Raw genomic sequence first — 22,271 nt, 5'->3', positions numbered from 1 at the left:
GACAGCAAAGGGTGAACTTCAAGGCAGGAGAAATGGCCTTAATTAAAGAGGCATCTGCCCCCCTAATCCACTTTGTGCCCTGCCCCAAACCCAGATCCTGCTCCTAATTAAATCACAAAAAAAAAAAAAAAATTAAGGCCACACTATCAGTGCAGTGTTTGCCTTTGGCCATTCAGATGGGACTGACCCCAAACCAGAACCCAGGAGCTGCTGCCAGTGCAGAGCTGGGATTTGAGTCAAGTGTCTCTGAAATTGGGTCACACCCCAGAAAACCCAAGTTTTTTGGGAATAAAGGTTTTTCAGCCCCCCTAAGTTTTGTGGAAATGAAGCTTTTTCCAACCAAAATACCCAAGTTTTGTAGGAATAAAGGTTTTCCAAACTCCAAAACCCCAAGTTTTATGGGAATAAAGGTTTTTCAAGCTCCAGAACCCCCAAGTTTAGTGGGAATAAAGCTTTTCCCAGGTAATCTCCAGGCACAAAGTGAATGGGAGTGGGCAGGATTTGGGAGAACACTCCTGTTTTAATAATTTCCCTTTTTCAAACAGAATCCTCCCCTTGCCAAGCACGTTTCCCTCGTTGGCACAGGCCTGGAATGCTTAACCCCTGGCTGGGATCCCAGGGCAGGATCCCCTCCCTCCCCTGGGATTTTTCCTGTCCACCCATCCCACGTTTTATCCCTGTCCCCAATAGCTGGGATTCTCCCTGGGATGTGCAGCAGGGACCCGGCAGAGCTGCAGGGGCCTGACCTTGGCCTCCCATCCCTGTCCAGGACTGGGATCAGCCCCTCTGGAAGCAGAAAAACCTTTGGGGCATCCTCTGAGAAACAGATCCCAACAGCCTTTCCCTGAGCCAGTGGGTTTTTTCCCATCCTCTGAGCTGGCAGCTCTTCAATCCTTTATTCCCCAAATTTCCCTGAGCAGCTCCAGGGAAAATCCAGGAGGGGAAAGCCCTGGAGATAAATCTGTCACAGGGGTGACACGGACAGGGCTGAGTTCCCCTGGAATGTGCCCAGGGATCCCCAGCAGTCCCAATCTGTGCTCCCAAAACACCTCCCAGGCCCCGGGGAATGCTCAGCTCCCCCTGCCCTGCCATGGAGCAGCTCCCAAGGCAAAGGCTCTGCCATTAAAACCAGCCCTGACTCAGCACAGAGCCGTAAATCCACTTTTCTCTTGGCTGAAGGAGCTGCCCGTGCTCCAGCCATCCCAAATTCCCTCCCCAAAATTTTCCATTGGTTGTGCTTTCATTTCCTTTAATGCACTCCCCGGCTTTCTGCAGGATTTTCACCTTTATTTCCCTTTTGACACGAATTCCTCGTGTCCCTTCACCTTTTCCCTTCCCGTTGCTGCTCCAGCCGGGTCTCTCCCCATCCCTGTCCCTTGGGAAGGACCCTGGAATTTCTGATCCCACCCTGGGGGGATCCAGAGCAACCTGGGGGGGCTGAAAGCTGAGTCCTGCCCGGTTTGAGTGACACCCTGGGCAGCACAAAGATCTTTCACAGCCCTTTTATTTTTATTTTTATTTTTATTTTTATTTTTATTTTTATTTTTATTTTTATTTTTATTTTTATTTTCTTGGCATCTTCTGGCGAAAGAAATGTGTGTCTGCAGCCTGGGAATGAGGGGCTCCCCCCAGCAGGGCACCGAGTGGCTTTTTGAGGAGAAATCAGTGGATTTTAGCACAGGAGAACAGGGAAAGGCAGATCCAGGCACAGGGAAATCCTGCGGATCTGCAGCTGGTTCAGCCCCTGAGCTTTGTGCAGGAGAAGAGTTTGAGGAGTTTGTTTTGTATCCCCACCTTTGCTGTTCCCAAACCCCGGGGCTGCTGCTGCTCTCCCTCCCTGCAGGGGGGATTCACTGCCCTCACCCCTCTCTCTGTATCTACCAGGGAAAAAAAAAGGGATAAAGCAAAAATCCATCACAGCCCCAAACCCAGCGGGGTTTTTTGTTCCAGGTGGGAATAACCAGGTGCTGACCCCAGGAAAAGATCACAAAATCCCAAAATCACCTGGAAGGAGGCTGGAAAATCCTCCTGTCCAAGCTGTTCCCACTCCCCACCCTGAGCCCTCAGTGCCACCCCCAGGTGACATCTCCAAACCCCCCTGGGCACTTCCAAGGCCTTTCCACGAGGAAATTCCTGCTGAAATTCCACCCTGAGCCTCCCCTGGAGCAGTTTGAGGACGGACAAATAAACAACACAACAATTAATGTTATTTTCTGTTGTTGTGGTTTCATTTCCTTTAATAAATCCTGATTTTCTGCAGGATTTTAAGTTTTATTTTCCTTTGCCAGGAATCCCCTGCAGTCTTTGCCTTCCTTCACCTTTTCCCTTCCCTTTTCTTCCAAGATGAGGGAACACACAAACCCCCCACGGTGTTTCTCCAAACAAAACCCTCTCCCAACATTATTTTGATGCTTTTTTTTTTTTTTTTTTTTTTTTTTGACAGTTCCACGGCCCTTCAGCATAAATATTTGGACCCCAAAGCAGCAGCCAGGAAGGAAGTTTGCTCTCCCAGCAAAACGGGAATTTCCATTTAAAAAATAAAACAACAAAAATAGCTAAAACAACAAGTTTCTCAGCCACTCCCAACTTGGGCTGAACTGGGCAAGAAATGCAAATTCCTGGAGTTCTCAACCCAGTCTGCTGCTGGTGCTTTTCCAATTTTCCCAGTTCACTCTCTGGACAGGGAAACACCCCAGAGGGTTTTGTTGGTTTTCTTTTTTACAGCTCAGAGTCCTGAGGTTTTGTGCTGCCCCTCAGCTCCAGGTTCTCCTCTGGAAGAAGCACCCAGGAATATTTCACGTTTATATTCTGATATTTCACACCCGGTGGGCAACACGGTGCTCCCAAACATATATATATATATATATATATATATATATATATATATATATATATGTCCCAAACATATATATATATATGTATGTATATGTGTATATATATGTGTGTGTGTGTATATATATACACATATATATATAAAATAATATATTTTTATATATATATATATATAATTTTTTTTTTTCCGGCTGGAAACGTGTCCCGGTGTAATTCAGGGCACATCAGCACATGAAAGTGAACTGGAGTGAAGTGAGAGCATCCCCTGGACCGGCGACAGCTCCCGGCAATTAACTCTGAGCGCCTTTTTGTGAACATTTTTATCGCGGCTCCCTCCAAACCCCTGTGTGACAATGACACTGGGGTTGCCACCCCGGGGGTGGCTTCACTCCATCCCCTGCCAAGGGAATTTGGGAATTCTGCTGCGTTTTCATCCCCAGGGAAGGGCTGGAAGTGGGTTGGAAAGGGGCTGGAAGGGGGTGGACAGGGTTGGAAGGAACTGGAAGGGATTGGAAGAGTCTGGAAGGGGTTGGAAGGAGCTGAAAGGAGTTGGAGGGGATTGGAAGGATTTGGAAAGGGGTGGCAGGAGTTGGAAGAGTCTGGAAGGGGCAGGAAGGGGCTGAAATGGGCTGAAGGGGGTTGGAAGGGTTTGGAAGGGTTTGGAAAGAGTTGGAAGAGCCTGGCAGGGGCTGGAATGGGCTGGAAGGGACCAGAGGGGGCAGGAAGGGGTTGGAAGAGCCTGGAATGGGCTGAAAAGGGCTGGAGGGGTTTGAAAGAGGCTGAAAGGAATGGAATGAGTTAGAAGAGGCTGGCAGGGGCTGGAGGGGACAGGAGGGGGTTGGAAGGGGCTGAAAGGGGTGGGAAAGTTTGGAAGGGGCTGGAAAGGAATGGAAAGAGTTGGAAGAGGCTGCAAGGGGCCAGAAGAAATTGGCAGTGGCCGGCAGGGACTGGAAGGGATTCAAAAGGTTTGGAAGAAGCCGGCAGGGGCTGGAAGAAGTTGGCAGTGGCTGGCAGGGAAGAGAAAGGGCTGGCAGGGACTGGAAGGGGCTGGAGGGGGCTGGAGGGGGCTGGAGGGGCTGGAAGGAGCTGGAGGGGGCTGGAGGGGGCTGGAAGGGGCTGGAGGGGGCTGGAGGGGGCTGGAAGGGGCTGGAGGGGGCTGGAGGGGACTGGAAGGGGCTGGAGGGGGCTGGAAGGGGCTGGCAGGGACTGGAGGGGGCTGGAAGGGGCTGGAAGGGGCTGGAAGGGGCTGGCAGGGACTGGAGGGGGCTGGAAGGGGCTGGAAGGGGCTGGAGGGGGCTGGAAGGGGCTGGAAGGGGCTGGAGGGGACTGGAGGGGACTGGAAGGGGCTGGAGGGGGCTGGAAGGGGCTGGCAGGGACTGGAGGGGGCTGGAAGGGGCTGGAAGGGGCTGGAAGGGGCTGGAGGGGGCTGGAAGGGGCTGGAAGGGGCTGGAAGGGGCTGGAAGGGGCTGGCAGGGACTGGAAAGGGCTGGAAGGGACTGGAGGGGGCTGGAAGGGACTGGAGGGGGCTGGAAGGGGCTGGAGGGGGCTGGAAGGGGCTGGAAGGGGCTGGAGGGGGCTGGAAGGGGCTGGCAGGGGCTGTCCCCATCCCGGCTGCCCCAGGTCGCCCCCGGGGCTCCCCGGGCAGGTATTACCGGTCAGGGGAGCCCAAAGGCGAACATTTCCCGTCCCGCTGTGCCGGGCTGGGCTGTGCCGGGCTGGGCTGTGCCCAGCGCGGTTCATTAGCGGGGCTGAGCCGCTCGGCGCTAATTTGTTAATCCGCAGGGCCGTGTCCGGCTGTGCCCGGGGCAGGAGCGGGGCCGGGGCTGTTGGAATTCGCTCCCGGGGCTGCAGGGGCGGCTCCTGGGCCGGGGAAGGGCGAGCCCCGGGCCGGTGTTACCGCAGGGGCAGCGCCCGCCGGGGCCTCTCTGTGCCCTGCAGCCCCTTTTTGTCCTGTCTGTCCCCTCCAGTCCCTTCCAACCCTCTCCAGCCCCATTTTGCCCCCTGAAGCCACTTCCATCTCCCTTTTCCATCCTTCCTTTTTCCATTCCCGCCTTTTTGTCCTCCCTTTCCATCCCCAATTTTCCATCCCAAATTTTCCATTCCCCCCTTTTCCATCCCAACATTTCCATTCCCCCCTTTTCCATCCCAAATTTTCCATTCCCCCTTTTCCATCCCCCCTTTACCATTCCCAATTTTCCATCCCCCTTTTCATCCCCCCCTTTTCCACCTTCCTTTTCCATCCCCCCCTTTCCATCCCAAATTTTCCATCCCCTCCTTTTCCCTCCCTTCCCACCCCCTGTGCACCCAAACCCATCCCGTCCCTCAGTCAGGCTTTCAGAACACACCAAAACAGAAATTTAATCCCCCAAAAACGATCAGTTTAAAAAAATTCCCTCTAGCGGGGAGAAGGTGGAAATCCGTCTCTCTGCGCATCCCACATTCAGTCTGAAGGAAGGGCCCGGGGGGCTTTTTTTCACATGGAAAAAAACCCAGCTGGAAATTCCTGTATCCTTTCTATCCCTTCATATCCAGGATTTTTATGTCTGCATCACCCAAAAAAAAAAAAAAAAAAAAAAAAAAAAAAAAAAAAAAAACCCAACCAATAATAATAATAATAAATAAATAAAAAAGTAAGGGTACTGCGTTGAGTTTTGGTGGGTTTGGTTGGTTTTTTTTCTGGGTTGTTTTGTTTTGTTTTGTTTTGTTTTTTTGGTTTTTTTTTTGGGGGGGGGGAGTTGTTTGGTTTTGTTGTTGTTTTGGGGTGGTTTTTTCTTTGGTTTTTTTTTTTGTTTGTTTTTGTGGTTTTTTTGTTTGTGTTTTTTTTTGTTTGTTTGTTTAGTTGTTTTTTGTTGGTGGTGGTGGTTTTTGTTTGTGGGGGTTTTTTTGGTTTTTTGTTTGTTTGGAGTTTTTTTTGTTGTTGTTTTGGGGGTTTTTTGGTTTTTTTGTTTTTGTTTTGTTGTTGTTGTTGTTGTTGTTGTTGTTGTTTTTGTGGGGTTTTTTGTTTTTGCTTTTGTTTTTTTGCAGCACAGCACAAGGCAATGTTTTTTCATGCCGCAGCACCAGGGCTGGCAGGTCACAGCCACGGCCACGAGGGTCCTGCTGTCCCCAGCCAGTCCCTGGTGTCAGCAGGGCCAGTCCCAGCCCGGCCGCCTTTATTGCCGCTGTAAATCAGGGAAGCTCCGCCGCCCTCCAGGAGCTCTGCAGATTTATGCCAAGAGCTGACCCGGCATCTCTATTTTCAAATCTGGGGCGGATTGAAATATGCTGCTTTTCAATAATATATTCAGGTTAACAGGGCCTTTCTATCTGAGCGATTAATCCTGAGCAGAGCGAGGAGAGAGCAGCGAGCACCTCCGGGGACAACGTGCAGGGGTTGCTAAGGAGGGACAACAAACAGCCTTGTGGAACGTGTCCCGAGCTCTGGGGGATGTGGCACAGCCCGGGCTCCCAAATCCTGAGTGTCCCCAGCCCTGGGATGGAAATGGTTCCACTGCAGAGCAGCCTCAGCCCAGCCTGGGTGACTGACAAATGATCCAACATGGAAATATCGAGGTGCAAATCTGTGGGGCAGGGCTGGACTGTGCTGGAGGAAACCTTTCCAGAACATTCCCAGGGCTGCTCCATCCTCCGGCATCCTCCCAGGACAGGAGGAGCCCCAAGGGCACAACACACATCCCTTGGGGTGCCCGTGGATGGATTTGTGCCACATAAACCCACTCTGTCTCCAGCACTGGTGGTGCCACCAAAGACTTCCCAGACCTGATCCTGCTCTTTCCTGAGCCTTGGGATGGACACGGGTGCACTGCAGAGCAGCCTCAGCTCAGCCTGGGTTGCTGACAAATGATCCAACACAGAAATAACAAGGTGTAAATCTGTTGGGGAGAGGGGAAAGGCAGGGCTGGGCTGGAGAAAACCTTTCCAGAGCATTCCCAGGGCTGTTCCCTGCTCCAGCAGGGCAGGAGAGAGCCAAGGGCACTGCACACATCCCTTGGGGTGGCTGTGGATGGATTCGTGCCACAGCTAAACCCACTCTGGCTCCAGCACTGCTGGTGCCCCCCAAAGACTTCCCAAACCTGATCCTGCTCCTTCTGCCTCCCTCTCCCTGTTTCCTGCCAAATTTCAGCTCCATCACCACGCAATAAACACCAGGACAGAGGGAGGCTCTCCCTGGCTCCAGCCCAGCCAGACCCCACAGCCTCGTGCCCAGGAGGGAATGGGAACCTGCTGGGAGCCACCTGGACCAAACCTCAGCCCATTTGTTCTCACCTCAGCTCTCCCTGTGAATCAATCAGGCAGGAATTGTTCCCTGGGAGGGTGGGCAGGGCCTGGCACTGGTGCCCAGGGAAGCTGGGGCTGCCCCTGGATCCCTGGCAGTGCCCAAGGCCGGGCTGGATGGGGCGTGGAGCAGCCTGGGGTGGTGGAAGGTGTCCCTGCCCATGGCAGGGGGTGGCATTGGATAATCCTTAAGGTCCCACCCCAACCATTCTGTATCTCCCTGATCCCTTTCATTGCACTAAACCTCAGCAAAGACACAACTTTTAGGCCTGGAACTGCCCCTGGTATTTTTTCCCTCCTCCCATTTTCTATCCCCCCCATCCCCAGCAGCATTCCCAGCTTCCCAAATCCCTCAGGATTTGACCCTCAGCTCCTCATTCTTCCAGCACATCCAACCCCAAACCAGCCTGGGCACACTCCTGCCAATCCATCCCCAAACTGGATGGACTTGTGCCCAGGGGGACAAAAACCTCCAGCTGAAAATGATCAGATTTTGTGCTTTTTTTGCCAGATCTGCCGGGGGCTGGGGGAGGCAGCAGGGGCTGAGCTCTGCAGCACAGCAGGGCCTGACTCCGATGGAAACCATTCGGGCTCTTTTAGGAGCTGCATCATTCCATGACACAGATTTCCAGTCGCAAATAGCAACAGGCTCAGGGAGAAGATGCAGGTGGCTGGGGGTGATTAATGAACGCTGCATCTGTCACTGGAAATGGGAATTCCACTGGACCAGCCCCATGGCAGGGCAGGATCCAGGCTGGCTGAAAATCTGCCTTTTTACAGCAGTTTTCCCCCCCCCTCTTTTTTTTTTTTTTCTCATCCCACGAAAAAATAATTCCTTGGGAGTGCAATAAAAGAGGAGATTTTCCTGATTCCTGTTGCAGCAGCAAAATCCCAGCGTGTGAGGAGCCAGCCCTGCTCCTGCCTCCATGAAATCCAGGTAATGATCCAGAACTGCTGGGAATTAGTGTTTCATTTTGCCAGCCCTGGCAGACAGTTCCCTAATGGAAATTGATTTCTGGCTTTTTCCCTCTGCTGTTTCACACGCCCGTGGAGCAGCTCCGTGTCACCCGCCAGGGGGTTTGGGCCAAAAGGGCCTCACAGGTGGCCCTGGGAAACACTTGGTTAATTACTGGGGTGTTAATGAGCACCTGGGGGCATGGGGAGGGTGGGACACGCCAGGAGTGTGGCAGGGACACCTGTGAGCGTGACAGGGACACCTTACACATGCAGCTGGGACAGCTGAGTGTGAAAAGGGTGCCCTGTGAATGGGACAGTGACACCCCCTGAGTGTGACAGGGACACCCCTGAGTGTGACAGGGACACCCCTGAATGTGACAGGGACACCCCTGAGTGTGACAGGGACACCCCCAGGCAGCAGCTCCCCCTGTCCCCACTCCAGGGCCTCCTGTGGGATGTTCCCTCAGCTGGGGGAGCCCAGGGGGAAATCTGGGTCCATCCTGGTGGTGACAGCCCCAAAGCCACCGGGCCCTTGCCAGGCCCCACCACCCCAAATTCTGGGAGATTGTCACCAGGTTCCAGCACCCCAAACTCCTGGAAATTTCCCTAGGGCTCCACCGTCCCGAATTCCTGGCAATTGTCCCAGGACTGCAGCACCCCAAATTCCCAGTGATTGTCCCCAAGCTCAAGCACCCCGAATTCCTGATGGTTGTACCTGGGGCTCCAGCACCCCAAATTCCTGGCAATTGTCCTAAAGCTTCACCACCCCAAATTCCCAGTGATCATCCCAGGACTCCATCACCCCAAATTCCCATTGATTCTCCCAGGGCTCTGCCATCCCAAAGTCCTGATGGTTGTCCCCAGGCTCCACCATCCAAAATTCCCAGGAATTGTCCCAGGACTCCATCACCCCAAATTTCCAGGGACTGTCCCAGAGCTCCACCATCCCGAATTTCCAGTGATTGTCCCCAGGCACCATCACCCCAAACTCCCAGTGATTATCCCCAGGACTCCACCACCCCAAGTTCCCAATGGTTGTCCCTGGGCTCCACTATCCCAAACTCCCAGCGATTATCCCCAGGACTCTGCTACCCCAAATTCCCAGTGATCATCCCAGGACTCCATCATCCCAAATTCCCAGCGACTGTCCCCAGGACTCCGCCATCCCAAATTCCCAGGAATTGTCCCAGGGCTCCACCACCCCAAATTCCCAGTGATTGCCCCCAGGACTCCACCATCCCCAATTCCAAATTGTTGTCCCCAGGACTCCACCCCGAGCTCGGGGCTCTTGTCCCCAGCGCAGCTCCGGGTTTAATCTGATCCATCTCCCCCGCACCGCCCCGTTTGGGGCTCTTTGGGTAAAACGCGGGTGCCAAGGGCGGCACTCGGGGCTCGCCCTGGCTGTCCCAGCCCTTCCCTCGGCCCGGCGGAGCGAGGCGCTCACCCAGGTAAGGCTCGGGCAGCTCCCAGGCAAAAGGAGGTTTTTAACCCTCCTTCACTTGTGCAGCCTCAAAGGAATTGGGGGAAATCCGCTTTTCCCACATTTCATTCCCATGGTGTGGGTGGGAAGCAGAACTCGGCGGGGTTGGGGTCGAGTTTAAAGCAGAACTGGATTAATCTCGGTTCCCCTGGTTTTGTGGGGGCTTTGAGAGGACCATGAATTGTTTAATTTGTTTCCTGGTTCTGTGGGTACCTCGGGAGTGCCGTGAATTGTCACCTCGAGGGTGCCGTGAATTGTCGGGCGAAGGAATTGTCGGGTGAGGGAATTGTCGGGTGAAGGAATTGTCGGGTGAGGGAATTGTCGGGTGAAGGAATTGTCGCTCCAGGTATTTGTTCCTTTGCTGAGCTGGGAATTGGCTCCCGCCGCATTCCCCAACACGTCGCGGTGTGTTGACAACAATAACAATTAGCTGAGCGTGCAGTAGAGCGTTAATTGCGGGCTGAAATCCCAAACAGAGCCTGTTCAGGTCAGTCCCATCCTCAATTCCCGGTTTCCCTGGGAAGAGCTCCGGGCTCGGGGACATTTCCCTGTCTCAGGGACATTTCCCTGTTTTGGGGACATTTCCCTGTTTTGGGGACATTTCCCTGTCTCGGGGACATTTCCCTGTCTCAGGGACATTTCCCTTTCTCAGGGACATTTCCCTGTTTTGGGGACATTTCCCTGGCTCGGGGACATTTCCCTGGCTCCAGGACATTTCCCTGTCTCAGGGACATTTCCCTGTTTTGGGGACATTTCCCTGGCTCGGGGACATTTCCCTGTCTCAGGGACATTTCCCTGTCCTGGGGGACATTTCCCTGTCTCAGGGACATTTCCCTGTCTCGGGGTCATTTCCCTGTCTCAGGGTCATTTCCCTGTCTCAGGGACATTTCCCTGTCCTGGGGGACATTTCCCTGGCCGGGGGACATTTCCCTGGCTCAGGGACATTTCCCTGTCTCAGGGTCATTTCCCTGTTTTGGGGACATTTCCCTGGCTCAGGGACATTTCCCTGGCCGGGGGACATTTCCCTGGCTCAGGGACATTTCCCTGTCTCAGGGACATTTCCCTGTCTCGGGGTCATTTCCCTGGCTCAGGGTCATTTCCCTGGCTCAGGGACATTTCCCTGGTTAAGGGACATTTCCCTGGCTGGGGGACATTTCCCTGGCTCAGGGACATTTCCCTGGTTAAGGGACATTTCCCTGTCTCGGGGTCATTTCCCTGGCTCAGGGACATTTCCCTGGTTAAGGGACATTTCCCTGTCTCAGGGACATTTCCCTGGCTCAGGGACATTTCCCTGGCTGGGGGACATTTCCCTGTCTCGGGGACATTTCCCTGTCTCGGGGACATTTCCCTGCTCAGGGACATTTCCCTGTCTCGGGGACATTTCCCTGCTCAGGGACATTTCCCTGGCTGGGGGTCATTTCCCTGTTTTGGGGACATTTCCCTGTTTTGGGGACATTTCCCTGTCTCAGGGACATTTCCCTGGCTCCAGGACATTTCCCTGGCTCAGGGACATTTCCCTGCTCAGGGACATTTCCCTGTCTCGGGGTCATTTCCCTGGCTCAGGGTCATTTCCCTGTTTTGGGGACATTTCCCTGGCTCAGGGGCTGCTCTGTGCCCGCTCTGCTCCTCCTGCATTTCCTGAATCCCAAAAAAACCTCCCCAGGTGCGTTTTGTGCTGGTGCTGACACTCAGAACTGCCCGAATTCCTGCCGAATGCTAATCCAGGTTTATTCCTGCGTGGATCCGCAGGGAAGGGGAATTCGGGGAGGAGGGAAGAGTGGCAGGTTTGGGGCTCTGCAGGGGAAGATGCAGGACACACACTGAATTCTGGATGTGTCCTGGTGGTACCCTGCATTTTTTTGGGGGGCGTTTTTATTATTAAAGCAAATTTCTCTTGGTTTTATACGAAAGGAAGTTCGTGAACAAATTCAAAACCTCCCCCTGTGCCTCATCTTCCACCTTGCAAAGGTGAGAGTCCTCTCTGCTCTGGGTTCCTGGAGCACTTCAAGCCGCTGGAAGGATTTTTCTGTCACAGACCTCTTTGAAAATAGAAATTAAAATAGAAATCCACGGTAAAAAATTCATGGGGAAGCCTGAGTGGAGTTTGGGTTTTCATCCTCAGGGGCAGCAGAGGAGGGAGAGCAGCTCCAGGAGGCAGCTCAGGGCAGGGATGGGCACAGCCCTCACCATCCTCCCACCTCACAGGAATATCGCAGGGAGATGGGAAAGAGTGGGAAAATCAGGGGGAAAAACATCCCAGGCAGGAATAACCCCCATTCCAGAGAGGGATGAACACATTAAACCCTTTCCCTCTGCTTTAGGGGCTGCAGTGCAACATGGACTGAAGAGGAGCACGGAGCCAGAGGATGGAAGTAGAGAAAAAAAAAAACAACTTTAAAACTTTAAAAGTGACTCTGTGATTTTTTTATTTTAAAACTTAGAGCAGGAAAAAAGCGATTTGAAGGCCCTGAGGGAGGATGTGGGCTTACACCGTGGGCTTCACCGTCCTGCCCCACGTCGGAGGATTCCTTGGCTGGTTCCTGAACAGGAAGGAAATCCCGGAGTGGTACGAGAAGCTGAAAAAACCCTCCTGGTGCCCGTCCCGCAGGGTGTTCCCCGTGGCCTGGACCATGCTGTACACGGGCATGGGGTGAGTGCTGGGAGCTGCCCCCCGTCCTGCTGCCCCTGGCACGGCCAGAGCTGCCCTGGGGGTTTGGGGTGGCCCAGGTGGCACAGGGCAGGGGGCAGGAGTCACTCAGTGGTGGGACAGGGGAGGTTTGGGACATGGGGTCGTGGAATGGAATCATGGAATAGCCTGAGCTGGAAGGGGATCATCCAAGTCCAGCTCCTGGCCCTGCACAGACACCCCAAAATCCCACCCTGGGCACCCCTGGAGCAGTGTCCCAACGATCCAATCCAGCCTTGGGGCTGTGCCCATTCCCTGGGGAGCCTGGGCAGTGCCCAGCACTCCCTGGAGGAAGAATTTTCCCAAAATCCAACCTAACCCTCCCCAGAGCTGTTCCCTTGGCCTGTCCCTGCTCCCAGAGAGCAGCTCTGTGCCTGGGCTGCACCAAGAAAAAATTTGTTGTTTTTTTTTTAAAGTGCAGAGCCATGACAGTGTGTAAAATTTGTGAGGCTGCTCCCAGTGCCTCGAAGGCTGTAATTAATGATATAATTGTCATAAAGCCCCACACAGAACCCGTCAGGTGCAGTGTGAGTGCCTCATCCTGGAGCATTTCCATGCCGTTATCAACCAGGAAAGGTTAATTTTTTTAAATAATAGGAACTCCAAAGGATCCTGCTGTGGTGCAAACCATCCCAGTGGGGAAAACACCCCTGCAGGAGAGACCCTGCCCCTCCCGGGGGTGGCTGTGGACTGATAACTCGTGTCCTTCCCCCCAGCTACGCCTCCTACCTGGTGTGGAACGACCTGGGCGGCTGCGGGAGCAAAGCCATCGTGCCCCTGGGGCTCTACGGGGCTCAGCTGGTGCTCAACTGGGCATGGCCCCCCTTGTTCTTCGGAGCCCGCAACCTCAACATGGTAATTATGGGCCTTCCCTTAGTTTTGGTAATAATGGGCCTTCCCTGCCGGTTTTGGGGTGTTTTGGGGTTGTGTCGAGGGGGAGATGTGGCCGTGTAGGGGGGTTGCACACACAGACAGACAGACAGACAGACACACACACACACACACACAATGGTATCAGCCCCCTGCAGCATCACCCAGCTCCGATGGGTGGGGAGCCGGGGCTGGGCAGTGCCGGGGCTGCAGCCCCCAGTTAAGGCTCCGGCCTGGGAGATAAAGCCCTTTGTGGGGTCACACCCTGGGTGACAACAGCGCTGTCCCATCCCTGGGGGGGTGAGCGGCTCCCGGGGGCTTATCGGGCACGGCCAGGGCGGAGCTGGAGCACTGCCACACCCGGGCTCTGCCGCAGGTGCCAAGGCGCCTTTCCACCTGGATTTTGGCACTCTTGGGTGGAAGGGGCCGATGGAGAGTTTGTTCAGCGGCCACGGGCAGGAGCAGGTTGTGTGACAGCAAAGGGACACTCGCCATGAGCAGGGATTGGACAATGAGCAGAGAAAAGTATATTAATCAGCATCGGCTCGGGGTGTGACACACTCAGATGTCACTGATGGAGCCCAGGGACAACGTCCTGGGGGTTGGGGTCACCTAGTGCCAACAGCCCCATCCCTGCCTCTGCTCCCCACCTGCAATGGGATATTTTGGCTCCTGGAGAGTTTGTTCAGTGGCCACGGTCAGGAGCAGGTTGTGTGTCAGCAAAGGGGACACTGCCACGAGCAGGGCGTGAATTTTCAGGGTTCCATAATGAGCAGAGCACATTAATTAGTGACATTAATTAGTGTCGGGTCGTGGTGTGACACACTCAGATGTCGCAGGGACAACATCCTGGGGGCTCTGGTGGCCCCAGTGCAGACACCTCCATCCCTGCCCCAGGTCCCCACTGCAATGGGATATTTTGGCTCTTGGAGAGTTTGTTCAGTGGCCACGGCCAGGAGTGGGTCGTGTGTCAGCAAAGGGACACACCATGAGCAGAGAAGAGCACATTAATTAGTGACATTAATTAGTGACATGAATATGGATCAGGGTGGGACACACTCAGATGTTGCAGGGACAACGTCCTGGGGGTTGGGGTCACTCCAGTGCCAACATCCCCATCCCTGCCCCGGCTCCCCACCTGCAATGGGATATTTTGGCTCTTGGAGAGTTTGTTCAGTGGCCATGGCCAGGAGCAGGTTCTGTGTCAGCAAAGGGGACACGGCCACAAATAGGGCGTGAATTTTCGGGGTTCCATAGCGAGCAGAGAAGAGCACATTGATTAGTGACATTAATTAATGAATTAGTGGCTCGGTGTGTGACACACTCAGATGTTGCAGGGACAACCTCCTGGGGCTCAGAGTGGTCCCAGTGCAGACACCCCCATCCCTTCCCTGGCTCCCCGGCTCTACCGGGATATTTTGGCAAATATTTGGATATTTGGTCCTCCCGGGCCAGCACTGACCGAGCTCTCCATCCGCAGGCCCTGATCGACATCCTGTGCCTGGACGCGCTGGCCATCGGCACCTGGTGCTCCTGGTACCGCATCAACAGAGTGGCCGCGCTGCTGCTGCTGCCCTACCTGGGCTGGCTGGCCATGGCCACCTGCCTCACCATCCGCATCTGGAGGGACAACGCCGAGCGCAAGAGCGACTGAACACGGGGATTTTGTGTGGTTAAACTGCCCCGAGGTGAAACAAAGGCGTAACGATAATTTTGGGGGGGTTCGTTTTGGGGTTTGGCTCTTCCTCCTCTTCTTCTTCCTCCTCCTCTCCAGCCTCTGTGGTGAGAGGTTTGTAGCGTTCCCTCCTTTAAATGGGTTTTTTTTTCCAGTGGGTTTGGGAGCTCCAGCTGTTCCCTGGCCTCGATGCCACCAGGTCAAATTGTAAATAATCTGGAATAATTCAGGCTGGGGACCTCAGGGACTCCTCACCACTGCCACCATCCCCCCCAAGAGCAGAGCAAATCCCATCTCCTCTGCTGGGACCAAACCCAAATGGCCTTCACCTCTGCACACTCATTTTTAAAGAACTTACTTGATTTTTTTTAAAAATAAATGGATTTTTTTTAAGCAATTACTTAAAAAAACCCCCCCACACACCAAACTTGTTTTTTTTTTAATAATTACTTGATTTTTAAAAGAAATTACTTCTCTTTTACTCTAAGAACTTGATTTTTTTAAAAAATTACTTGACTTTTATTTTTTTTAATTACTTAATTTTATTTTTTTTTTAAGGAATTACTTGATTTTTTAAAAGAAATTACTCGATTTTTTTTGCTCTTTGTGCTATTGCTTTGTGTTCCTGTACACCCCTGGTTTGTGCTTCAGCTCTTTATCTGCCACCAGGGATGGGCCTTGCTCTGCTGGTGGATGGAGATTGGGCTCTGCCTCCTGTTTGGGGAGTGTCCCCACTCCCTCCCCTCCCTGCTCTGGGATAAAGCAGAAATGAGCAGCAAATGCCTCTCCCAGGAGAAAACTCCTCTCTCCCACCTCGGTGTGGGATTCCTCAGCAGAACTGAAAATCTCACCCCAGTGCCTTTAAAGAAAATTCTTAATTTTGTTCTTTTTTTCAAGCGGAGACACACAAGAGTCTGTGAGATCTGTGAGGCTGCTGCCACTGCCTGCAAGGCTGTAATTAATGATATAATTGGCAAAAATCCCCACGCAGAACCTGCCAGGTGCACTGTGAGTGCCTCATCCTGGAGCATTTCCACGTTATTAATCAGGAAAGGTGAAAATAATGGGAATTCCAAAGGAATGGGATGGAGTCAGACACAAGGGGTGCATGGACCCATCCTGCTCTATCCCTTTTCCCAGAGCTCTGCTGTCTCCAGACAGAATTTACATGATTTTTAATTGCTAAAAGCACTAAATCTAAAGAGAAGGGGCACATGGATCGTCTTCTGGCACTGGCTGTAATTGGGGCTGTAATTAATTTGGATTGTAATTTGGGGCTGTAATTGGGGGTGGGGGGGCTCAGCTGGGGCTGTAACATAAATTGTATTTGCTTTGAATAAAACAAGCCATTGGGGTTTTTTTTTTTGGAGAATAAATAAAAAAAATCTGAGTTATTATTGCTCTGCTGGTTTGGGTTAAGGTTCCCAAAAGCTCGAGGAAAGGGATTTGGGGAGGCTCCAGAGGTGGATTCATTCCTGGGGCAGGTTGGGAGTGCATGGCCTGGGATCTTCTTCCTGGCACTGGCTGTAATTAATTTGGGTTGTAATTTGGGGCTGTAATTGGGGGGGGGGGGGGGGGGGGCGCTGTAACATAAATTGTATTTGCTTTGAATAAAACAAGCCATTGGGGGGTTTTTTTGGAGAATAAATTTTAAAATTCTGAATTATTCTCACTGTGCTTGTTTGGGGTGAGGCTCCAAAAAACTCGAGGGATCAAGGGAAGGGATTTGGGGAGGCTCCAGGGGTGGATTCATTCCTGGGGCAGGTTGGGAGTGCACGGCCTGGGTGGGTTTGGAACCCAGAAGGTCCCCAAGGTCCCTCCCTTGGGGACATCCCAGGACGAGCTCCTCTGTCCCACAGCCCAGCTCCGAGGTGAGCAGGACAATTCCTGGCTTTGGGAATCCAGCTGGATTTTGGGGGATGCTGAATGTTCCTGGATCCAACCCGGGCAGAGCTGGGGGCTCAGCGTGGCTGAAGAAACGTGAGCTGAGAGCAGCTGGAATTTGTAGTTCCTCCTAAAAATTGGTGGCTCTGTTATTTTGATCTGTTATTTTTCCCCCTCCTGGCTCAGGATTTCTTTCCCCAGGGCTGCTGCCAGCCCAGGGCTCTGCTGTCCCAAGGAAAAGCTGCAGGAAAAGGCTCTGGAGCAGCCCCACAAAGCCCTGCCAGCAGCACTGGGGACATCAAAAGCTGCTGAAAAAAAAAGAAAAAAAAAAAAAAAAAAAAAAAAAAAAATCCTATAACACTTCAGGGCTTTCTTTACTGTGATACCACTGCACTTATTTACAGCTCCTGTGTCTCCCTCATGTCAAAGGACAGGGAAATGTAAATTATTTCCCCCTCAAATGAAGGTGGGGTCTGGCTGATTTGGGGAGTTCAGGCTGATTTAGGCTCTGCCCATCCTCTCCTGAGGGACCAGGGATGAGCAGAGAGGCCAGGGAGGATTAAAGGAGCCTTTATCTCCTTTTGGAAAGAGGAGAGAATTATTTAAATCACATTTAAATTGGTGGCTCTAGATCCGGCTCATACCTGCAACTCTTTAATAACATTTCCAATTAAATAGATTAATGCATATTTGATCAGCTTTCCTAAATTGGGTCTATTTCCTCTTCCCATTTTTTTTTTTCTGCAGGCAAAGGAAAATCTGAAATTAAGATTAATAGATTTTTTTTTTTCTTTCCTCTGTTTTCCCAGCTGCTGGGACTGGCTGCCTTGTTCTTGTTTTCCTTCCAGTTTCTCCTCCTCCCAGGCCAACCTGTGAGTGCAGAAGGAGCTTTTCTTTTCCTCCTGCCTTTTCTCAGAGGCAGCAAAAATAGCAAATGCTCCTCCCTGTCCTATCCAGAGCAGCCTGAAATCAATTGGGAAAATTAAATTCAGTGAGACACCCTCCTGTATTAATATTTAAAGCCTCGTTTGGTGCATTTGCTGTTCAAACAGATACACAGAACCCCCTTGCATAAAAATAACTTTAATGACTTTTCAAAGTCATCTGGAGGGTTTCTTGCCCAGCCCCAAACCAGCCTTGGTTTATTCTGGATCCTGGAATTCTGGAATAGTCTTGGTTTTACAGGATCTTGGAATTCTGGAGTGGTTTGGGATGGAAGGGAATTAAGGATCATCCCATCCCACCCCCTGCCCAGGGCAGGGACATCTCCCGCTGTCCCAGGTCTGTCCAGGCTCGTGTTTGTCCAGCCCCAAGCCCAGGTTTGCCTTTGGAATGTGCCCGGTGTCCCAGCCCAGGGTGTGCCCTGAGGGCTCCCAAGGGCTGTGGCACCCGGAGCCCAGAGCAACATCTCTGGGGGTGCCCCTCACTGCAAACTGCAAACTCCAGCCGCTCTCTCCAGGAGATGGAGGAATTTCCCATTAAACTGAGGGGGCCCTTGGGCCCAGCAGTCCCTCCCTGGCTGCTGCAGGATTTGTGAACAACCAACTCCTCTCCTCTCCTCTCCTCTCCTCTCCTCTCCTCTCCTCTCCTCTCCTCTCCTCTCCTCTCCTCTCCTCTCCTCTCCTCTCCTCTCCTCTCCTCTCCAGCAGTCACCCCCTTGGGGACAGCAGAGCCACCTCAAAAACCTTCCCCTCTCCATCCCTAAACCCTCCCCTCTCCATCCCAAAATTCTCTCCTTCCCCCCAAAATCTCCCCTCTCCATCCTGAAATTCTCTCCCTCTCCATCCCAAAAACCTTCCCCTCTCCATCCCAAACCTCTCCCCTCTTTATCTCAAATTTCTCTCCCTCTCCATCCCCAAATCTCCCCTCTCCATCCCCAAACCCTCCCCTCTCCATCCCAAAATTCTCTCCCCCTCCATCTCCACAATCTCCCCTCTCCCTCCCCGCAGCCTCTCCCAGGAAAGGCTCTGCAGCTCAGGGATGGCACCAGAAGCTGCAGCAGCAGCAGATTTCTCTCCCTCTTAGCTCTTCACGCTGGAAAAACAAAAAATAAAAATTTAAAGAAGACCTGGGATCCTGAAATGCAGGAGGCACCTGAGGCTGGAGAGCTCCTGGGGTGAGGAGCAAAATCCCTGGAAGCTTCTGGAAACAAACCCCACACACGGCCCAGTGAGTTTGCACTCCATGTACCATTTTTATTTTGACATACATACTATATATATATATATATATATATATATATATATTAGATAATTTAAAAGCAGATTATTTGTAAAACCAAATGGGTTTTGTTGTTGGGGTTTTTTTGTTTTTTTCAGGTTAAAGCCACCCCAGCATGTCCCAAAGGTGACCTGCAGGTCCCTCCTTCCCCATCTCCCCTCTCCTCCTGCATTTCCCCTCTTCTCCCCCAAGAAAAACAAGATTTGTGTCCTTGTCCTGCCCTTCCAGAGCCACCACAAAGTGTCCCTCAGTGGCCTGTCCCCCTCCTGGAGCGCTGGGGAGGGGACACTGCACTGGGACACAGGGACAAGGAGGGAGCAGAGGTGACAGTGACAGCGTGGGACAGCCAGGGACACGTCACACAGAGGTGCCACCAGCCCTGAGCAGCGTCCTGGGACACCTGGGCTGGCCAGGGGTGGCACAGGGGTGGCACAGGGGTGGCCCAGGGGTGGCTCTGACCCTCAGAGAGCTGGGACAGGCTCCTCCATCCAGGTGGGAAGAGCTGGGAGAGGGTGGGATCCAAAACCACCCTCAAATCGGCTCAGTCGGAGTAAAAAAGAGGCTCAAAAGGTGTAAAAAAGAGGCTCAAAAGGTGTAAAAATAGACTCAAGAGGAGTGAGAACAGGCTCAAGAGGAGTCAATAAAGCTCCTTTGGGCTCTTACTCCTTTTCCATGTACCATCCCATCCTCCTGGGTGAATTCCTCCTGGGTGAATTCTCCTGGGTGAATTCTCCTGGATAAATTCTCCTGGATAAATTCTCCTGGATGAATTCTGCATAAATCCTCCTGGGTGAATTCCCCCTGCCAGCCCTTCCATCACCCCAGGATTTCCCTGTTTCTCCATGTCCTGAATTCCCCTCCTGGGCAGCCCCTGGAAATGCCAGGAAATCCCCCCAGGCCCCTTTTTCCTCCCCTGGGGTGGCTCTGGCAGGGGCAGGGCTGGGGCACAGTCCCAGTTCAAGCTTTATTTTTCCACCCAGGAACCGTCTGGGAGAGCTGAGAGCAGAGGGAGGAGAAACCCTGACATCCTGAGAGTCTCTTCCCTCTGCAAATCCCCTGAGAAAAACGGAGAAAATGGAATTTTTCATTTGTACAGCACCTATTGAAAAGTTTTCCCCTCTGTCCTGGGCTTCACTATGGCTCAATCCTTTCCCATAAATCACAAAAAAATATCCTTTATGGCCTCACGGCTGTGAGGGGAAGCTTTAGCTGGGAAATGAGAATAAATGAGCAGCAAAATCTCTCCCTGATCCTGTTGGAGCTCCAGGAGTGTGTCTGAAGTAGTGAATTAATGCTGTGATTTTTTTATTTTTCCCAAGGACTCTGAGCAAAGTCCTGCTGGACACACAACCCAAGCAGAGAACTGATGATGATTCGTCCATCAAGAGGCTGATTAGGAGAAAAAAAGGGAAATAAGGAGCAGTGGCTCGTACCCATTGTGGCCAAAAGGCTCCATCTGGTGGTGTCTGCACCCAAAAAGGAGCTGGGGAAGCACGGATTGTACTGGTTAAACTGGTTCACAGCAGAGGAAGGGCTTTAAACGCCAGGAAATCTCAAGCTGGGAGAAAGGGTGGAAGGATGAGAATGGGAATTTTGGGTGGAGAAATGCAGCTGTGCAAGGGGATAAAGCAGCCAGGGGGGCTCGGGTGAGCCAGAAGGGCCACAAAACCTGAGTTATGGCCACAAAACCTGATCTGTGGCCACAAAACCTGAGTTATGGCCACCAAACCCAAGTTATGACCACAAAACTCAATCTATGACCACAAAACTCAAGCTGTGGCCACAAAACCTGAGTTGTGGCTACAAAACCCAACCTATGACCACAAAACCTAAGCTGTGACCACAAAACCTGAGCTGGGGCCACCAAACCCAAGTTATGACCACAAAACTCAATCTATGACCACAAAACTCAATCTATGACCACAAAACCCGAGTTATGACCACAAAACCCGAGTTATGGCCACAAAACCTGAGCATGGCCAAGCTGTGCTGCCCTGCACAGGGCAAACACACCCGAGCAGGAGTTGAATAATACAGCAAATATTTCAATGCTTTTTTTCTCTTAAGCACAGCTCAGAGCATGAGGGAGAAAGTGATCCTGCAGGAACAGCCAGGAGCAAAGTGACAAGCTCAGATATTGAAAAAAAAAAGCTGAAAAGTTTGTTATTCTGTTAAAAAAAAAGAAGGCAGGGACAGGAGAAATGTGTTTAAAAAAAAATTCAGGCTGGTCCTGCTGAGCCTGGGCAGCTGCAAGGGGAGAAGAGGGAGGAACATTTCATCTGCAGCTTGGGCAGGACAGGGAATTACCAGCTGGAATTCCCTGGTTTGCAAAAAATCAGGAAGGTTTGGGATGGGCAGAGAGGAGCTTGGTCCCCTCCTCACCCCAAAATCTCTCAAGTATTGGTCAGGAACAGAACCAGGACAAGTCCCTGCCCTGCATGGAGCTGCTCCAGGGACAGGCTGCAGCTCCAGTGCCTCCCAGTAAGAGCCAGGGAGCCCAACTGGTGGGCAGGAGGGGACAGGGCACTGAGTGTCCCCAGCAGGAGAGGACAGGGGCACTGGGTGTCCCCAGCAGGAGGGGACAGGGGCACTGGGTGTCCCCAGCAGGAGGGGACAGGGCACTGGGTGTCCCCAGCAGGAGGGGACAGGGCCACTGTCCAAGCACCCACATGTTTTTAGTGTTGGTGCTCCCCAGCTGTGCCAGCTCAGAGCCCCTGCAGGGCTCCAGGCTGGGCAGGGAACACTGCCCAGGGCTCAGGCCAGGAGGGTTTCAGTGGAAAAGGGTCGGGGTGTCCATGGAAAGGCTGGGAAAGGTTTGAGTTCTGGGCTCGGGAGCAGGGGGAGGAGGAGCAGCCCCGCTGGGTTTGTCCCTGCTGGGATTTCCAGCCGGGGCTGGGATCAAACCCGGGGGATGGAGCTGGCAGAGATGGGGAGGGGGCTCTGCTCCTGCCCCAGGGGGACAGGACCCAACACTGGCACACACTGGAATTATCACACACTGGGGCATTGTCACATCCCTGTGCTCCTCCTGAGGAGCTGGGGGTCCCAGAGACACCCTATCCCAGAAATGTCCCACCCCAGAGACACCCTACCCCAGAGACACCCTACCCCAGAGACACCCTACCCCAGAGATATCCCACCCCAGAGATATCCCACCCCAGAGATATCCCACCCCAGAGATGCTCCATCCCAGAGATGCCCCTCTCAGAGCAATGTCCCATTCCAGAGATATCCCACCACAGAGACATCTCATCCCAGAGATATCCCACCCTAGAGATGCCCCATCCCAGCCATGTCCCCATCATAGAGATGTCCCATCCCAGAGCAATGTCCTCTCCCAGAGATGCCCCACCCTAGAGATGTCCCTCTCAGAGCAATGTCTCATCAACAGA

The 22,271-nt window shown here is 52.8% G+C and overlaps 1 protein-coding gene across 2 annotated transcripts; it reads left to right on the top strand.

Moving 5' to 3' along the window:
* The first annotated feature begins 9,429 nt into the window (after window positions 1-9,429).
* TSPO2 (translocator protein 2) lies at window positions 9,430-16,072 on the top strand. Of its 2 annotated transcripts, none has more exons than XM_083878600.1 (4): window positions 9,430-9,512; window positions 11,986-12,110; window positions 12,947-13,085; window positions 14,581-16,072. In XM_083878600.1, exons 2-4 carry the CDS (start codon window positions 12,022-12,024, stop codon window positions 14,752-14,754), a joined length of 402 nt encoding a protein of 133 aa, XP_083734726.1. In that variant the 5' UTR covers window positions 9,430-9,512; window positions 11,986-12,021; the 3' UTR covers window positions 14,755-16,072. The 2 variants fall into 2 exon arrangements, with proteins under 2 accessions (XP_083734726.1, XP_083734725.1); XM_083878599.1 differs by having other exon boundaries at window positions 11,986-12,194.
* Window positions 16,073-22,271: the final 6,199 nt, after the last annotated feature.

This window comes from Zosterops lateralis (genome assembly GCF_965231275.1).
Source record: "Zosterops lateralis genome assembly, chromosome: 26".
Lineage (NCBI taxonomy): Eukaryota > Metazoa > Chordata > Aves > Passeriformes > Zosteropidae > Zosterops > Zosterops lateralis.
Note: the sequence above shows the minus strand (reverse complement) of the source record. Positions and strands in the feature narration are given on the sequence as shown.

Excerpts from the sequence above, each read along its gene's own strand:
- TSPO2 (XM_083878599.1), top strand. The coding sequence starts at position 12,022 with ATGTGGGCTTACACCGTGGGCTTCACCGTCCTGCCCCACGTCGGAGGA. Across the intron at positions 12,195-12,946 it reads ATGCTGTACACGGGCATGGG|CTACGCCTCCTACCTGGTGT; the intron begins GTGAGTGCTGGG and ends CCTTCCCCCCAG. Across the intron at positions 13,086-14,580 it reads GAGCCCGCAACCTCAACATG|GCCCTGATCGACATCCTGTG; the intron begins GTAATTATGGGC and ends CTCCATCCGCAG.